At 32.8% G+C, this 5499-nt stretch overlaps 1 protein-coding gene across 1 annotated transcript in view; it reads left to right on the top strand.

The window, feature by feature from the left end:
* Nucleotides 1-5499, top strand: part of LOC106476702 (midasin-like) — a 236786-nt gene that overhangs the window by 29712 nt on the left and 201575 nt on the right. Inside the window, exons 7-9 of the mRNA XM_022381378.1 lie at nucleotides 3178-3390; nucleotides 4326-4561; nucleotides 4958-5072. Coding sequence (XP_022237086.1) covers nucleotides 3178-3390; nucleotides 4326-4561; nucleotides 4958-5072 — 564 coding nt within the window. The remainder of the gene's footprint in view (nucleotides 1-3177; nucleotides 3391-4325; nucleotides 4562-4957; nucleotides 5073-5499) is intronic.

Genomic DNA, 5499 nt, shown 5'->3' with positions numbered 1-5499 from the left:
TGTTTACAATGGTTGTTTACTTTTCCATATTATTTATTTTTTCGTCTATATTTTTCAGGATTTATTTACTGTTTTATTTTTGTTTACTACATTATGTGTGTGCACACATACATACATACATACATACATACTTATATAATGTTTTAATATTCATAATATTCTTTTTATTTAAGGTTGTGTATACCCTTTACATAGTGTTATCTAGGTTTTGACATTTTTATCATAAAAATATATCTTCATACCTACTATACATTTTTGTATGAAAATGTATTGAAATAGGTACAAAGACATATTCTGGCACATGTTGTGTAACTTTACCACTGTGGCTACTAATTTGCATATTATGAAAATATGGAAATACAAAAGAAATGTCTTATGTTCCTGATAACTTCTACAAACATGGCTGACTGCTTTTGAAAATGGGTCCAGACTTTGATGGGATGTGAAGAATTAGTCAGAACTAAGGAAAACTGAAAATGAATTCAAGGTCAAATTACAGCACTAATGAGCATGCCCTAATTATGACATATGCTACAGTGACTCGTAAATGATCATTTAATAATAAAAACCAAACTTCCTATCAACCTTACTTTAGTACACACTATAGATACACTAATAATGCATATTTATGCCAACTGGGAAGTCTATAGCATCAACAGATCTGAAGTTATGAGTTAAAAACCACTAAATACATGATGTTAGAAAAACACATAGGTTCTAGAAGTCTTGATAGAAATGAATAGAAACATTATAACTCGAGCACTTTCGAAAGGTGGACCTTTTCGAAAGTGCTCGTGTTATAGGGTTTATATTCATTTCTATCAAAACCACTAAATTGTCACTTTAAGGGTCTTTGTCTAGTTGAAAAAAGTATATCACATCCTACAAATTGTGAAACATACACCCTTAATATGTTTCTGGGTAATTATAAGCTCTTGGAGCATGAGATCACCCTAATTGACTTTCTTGGATTTCTCAAATCCCTTTTTGACGATTCTTCTTATCTGCCACTGTTTTACACATTTCACAGAAGCTTTGTTTTGTGCTTCAGATAACCTCTTCTTGTCTGCATTAGCAAAGAATTTGTTGGTAAAACTTCTGTCATTGACATAAGTAGCTCGAGTACCTTCTTCCTTGACCTCATTCCATCATTGAAAGTACTGACAGCAGCAGCCCATCTTATACAGTTTGCACTGACAAAGGTGTCCTTGGGGCAACAATTCCATATTATATGGTTTAGAGACTCATTAGCATTCTGAGTGATGCAATCTAAGCATTTTTTCAGGAGCTTATCACTAGATAACCTTTCATTGATGGGTTTGATGACTTTCATTACACTCTCTGGCATGGAATGTTTGTGTGAATATTCTGAGATGGTGGCCTTAGCTTTTTGGAATTTACACCAAAAATCTTCACCAGTAGGGCACAAGTGATGCTGGGGTTTGATGTTGGTTGATATTTTATGGTACCAAATTGCCAAGATTGCATTCCGCATTCCTTCCAGACCACCTTTGTTTTAATGTATAGCTCTCTCATACCAGTTCTGTAGACTATCCATAACCTTATCAGTAAGTTTGCCAGCACCCCTTATTCCTTTGCCATTGCTGAGCTCTCTACCTTTTATATCTTTTTTTCAGATTTTGCAAAGCTGTTTCTTTCCTTTTCTGAACATGCCTTACACACAATTTTTTTTTTCTCTACAATTTTTTCTCCATATGATCTTGACTCCTTCACTGTATGGAAGGATTTATTGTCACCATTGCCAATCTACATTGTGTATCTGAAGCCTCTTTCCTTCTCAGGTGTTCACCATACCTGCTGGTTCCATTGATGGCACGAAACCACCATAGTTTGCTAAGCAAACTCTATTATGTTCCTCTTTCTTCTTTGCTGTCCTGTTCTTGTTTGAAGAGCAGGAATGACAGTACCTACTCAGTGGTTCATAATCTATTACTTTCCCAGATTTACTTGAAAGATCAGTGACAACACCATATAAGGAAGAGTAGCCCTGTTTCTGCCATTTACTATCACACGTCACAGATATTTCAGTAACTTTGCCATTTTTTGCAAATATTCAGCAGCTTTTCTTCATGCATTCATTAGCAACTGTTTCAGTAACATTCAAAACAAATATGAAATGCTTGTCCCAAGACTTTTGTGTACTTGGTGGATTCACTTCAATTTCTGAACAAGATTCAATGGTGCAAAGTGCTTCTAAGAGAAAATTTGGACATTTGTATGCTTCTGAAAAGACCCCATCAAAGAAAAGAAGAGATTACACAAGACTGTATTCAAAGTGGTAATATATTTGTTGATATGGACGTTCTGTCAGAAGCAACAAGTGAATTTTGTCACTGTTCGTGTGAAGAAAAGTTGAGCTTATAAATGGCCAATAGAAGTGGACCTGCTACTAAAAATTTGTGTGCAAAGAAATGAACTGTCATAAAAAAAAAGTTTGAGATACAAGTAAAACAAAAATGTGAAAAAAACTCATTTGCTACTAACAAAAAATTTATGTATGCTATGTCATGCATTGGTAAAGGTAAAACTGTCAGAGAATTGTTTTGTGATGTTATTAACGTTGCAGAATTGGTACTTGCACTATGAGTACCAACAATTTGTGGCAACTCAAATGATTCAGTTGTACTGTTACTAAGCTTATCAGTCTTCTCTTGACTCAGTTATTTGTTTCTGGTGAACCTGTTACCATGAAACTTCCTCTTCTTTGGTGTGTGAGGACCATGCTTTATGTCCATCTTTAAATATTCAGGATTTATCACAGGAATAAACTCTTTTGATGGCAAGTTAGAATATGGGAATTACTAAAAGCACTTTCTTTTTTCAACATATAGAGTTTGACCTTTGTCATTGACTCATCAATGAAAGGTTATTGGCACAGTCCATTACTTTAAAGGGGGTAGCAAGAATGCAGCATTTTGGTAAGCAGGGAGAATAACAGACAAATTAGCTAAAAGTGCTTCAAAACAAGGATTCAAAATATGCAAACAAATAAATTGAGATATTTTTGACATTTAAAGGGTATATGCTACCTTAAGATTATTTGTTTATACCATATTTTTGTTTTATTACATGTTTATTTTATAATGTTTGTCTACAGTACGTTACTTATCCACTTAGAGATTTTATATTTACTTTATGTTTGGTTCCTTTCAATAGCAAGCACAGAAAGGTTTCCTAGTACCTGTACCCTCTTTGAAAAAAGTTCTACGTGACCTGGCATTGGCCATTGCAGGTGGACATGCTGTGCTCTTACAGGGACCTGTAGGATGTGGGAAAACTACATTAATTGAGTACATGGCTGCAGAGACTGGAAGAGATAGACCTCCTTATTTACTGAAAGTACACTTAGGGGACCAAACAGATGGAAAAGTTAGAAAACTTTTTTTCATTAAAGCATAAAAATTTACATTTTATGACTATATATATAGACACACACACACAGCTTTTTGGTCCTGAAGTCTTGGTTAATGTCGGCTACAGATTGCGGATAAGGAAAATAACCTTTTCATTAAAACAAGATAAACTTTGTGATATATCAGTTAAGAATCACAGAACTTATTCTTATTCAAAATATATTTATCTTTATTAAACATTTAATATAGCCCTGTCTAAGTATTGTTCAACTATTGTAAGCATTAAAATGTTAAAAAAATAGTTGGAGTGATCTACATAATAGAAAGTATCTGGAAGTTCTTTGGATTGTCATTTTAGAAATTAAGAAGCAATCATTGTTTTTGCATCTGTTTTATACATTAGAATTTGGAATATTCATAAGTTATTATGACACAGTTGTGGTATGCTGCTAGAGTACAGTTGTGTTGTTTTGACATAATTATGTTGCTGTAATCATTATTTCAACAAAAAAAAATAGATTTATTCTTCCATGAGAAAATCTTAACTTTAATTTGACATGGTCACATCATGAATCTGTTGAATTTAGTAAAGAATCTGTAGCAGCTATCAGTTTATGTTCTGTTTTCCTACAACTTATATAGAGGTAGAATAATCAGAAGTTACGTATCTGTTTATAAATATTCTTGTTATTTTAATTAATGTTGTTTATTTCTGTTTTGACATACTCTCCATTCAAATTACCTAGAGAAGTTCCAGGTTGAAAATTGAGGCATTGAAAAAAGAATCCTTGTAAATAATTATTTCCTTGTTTTTATATTTATTTATTTATTCCATTTTCAAAGATAACCTCAAAACTCATATTTAATGTTTGGTAGTTCTAGACAAAAAAAAATTGACATAACATTATCATGCATTATCACAAAGAGAAACTGAATAATTTTGTGTTACAGCTCCTTATAGGTAGTCACTGCTGTACTGAAGTTCCAGGAGAATTCACCTGGAGACCTGGACCACTAACAGAGGCTATGACTAAAGGTTATTGGCTCCTGCTGGAAGATATTGATTATGCTCCCATGGATGTCATATCATATTTAGTCTCGGTTCTTGAGTCTAAAACTCTTCTTCTTCCCGGTCAAGCTGAGCCAATCAAAGCCATACCAGGGTTTCAGCTGTTTGCTACACAAAGGTTTGTTCATTTTAATAATTAAATGTGGCATCACAAAGATATCTCCTCAAAATAAAGTAATCATGCAGTAAAAAAATGGTAGTTGCTGAAAGCACAGACGTTAATGCCAATTTATGAATCAAGTTAACAAGTTTCAGTCATCCAAAATAGCACATCCATTCATTCTCATTAACTTGATTTGGAAAATATCACAAGTCAGTAAACATTGGTTTACTGTTATTTAGTTTCCCAAACAATATTTGGTATTAAGAGCTCTTTTAATTGATAGTAAAATTAGTATGTTTGTCAATTATTATGTGAAACCAAATTCATTTTTTAAGTTTTAATTATGTATAAATGGAGGTAGTAGACTTGATTTTGATAGAAATGGCTGAATATTTTATATACTTTATCTAGGTTGTTGGTGACTCGTGATGGTGTTCATTCTGAAGTTCATGGACATGTATACCATTTAAATAACTTATGGAGGAAAATTACCATAGAACCTATGTCCATAGCAGAGTTAAAACAGGTAAACTACATATTTTACTTTTGTTGGTAAAAAAGTTTAAAAGTAGTTAACCCTATTGCCCCAGGTATCCTTTACTGAGCATGACACAAGGTTTTAGTGTCTTTCATTCAAAATTTTATTATACTACTTTTTGTTTAAGTTATATCAATTAGAATAGCATAAAATCTTAGCTAATAATCCATATTTTAATCTGAAAAGGAATATAAAAAAAAATCCTGAATTTCCACTAGTGTGACCCACCATCATCTGTATTTTATCCATCACCGGTCTTCAATTTTGTTTGATTACAGAGCTATTGAATAGAAAATCAGGCCCCTCCACCCACACCCACCTGTTGCATCCTCTCTTTCACAATTTGTTAATAGTTCTCTCTTACATTTTATTATATATTACCTATAACCAATAGAAAGTTAAGGTTTTCATCTGT

The sequence above is a fragment of the Limulus polyphemus genome, unplaced genomic scaffold (genome assembly GCF_000517525.1).
Source record: "Limulus polyphemus unplaced genomic scaffold, Limulus_polyphemus-2.1.2 Scaffold158, whole genome shotgun sequence".
In the NCBI taxonomy this organism is placed as follows: domain Eukaryota; kingdom Metazoa; phylum Arthropoda; class Merostomata; order Xiphosura; family Limulidae; genus Limulus; species Limulus polyphemus.
Note: the sequence above shows the minus strand (reverse complement) of the source record. Positions and strands in the feature narration are given on the sequence as shown.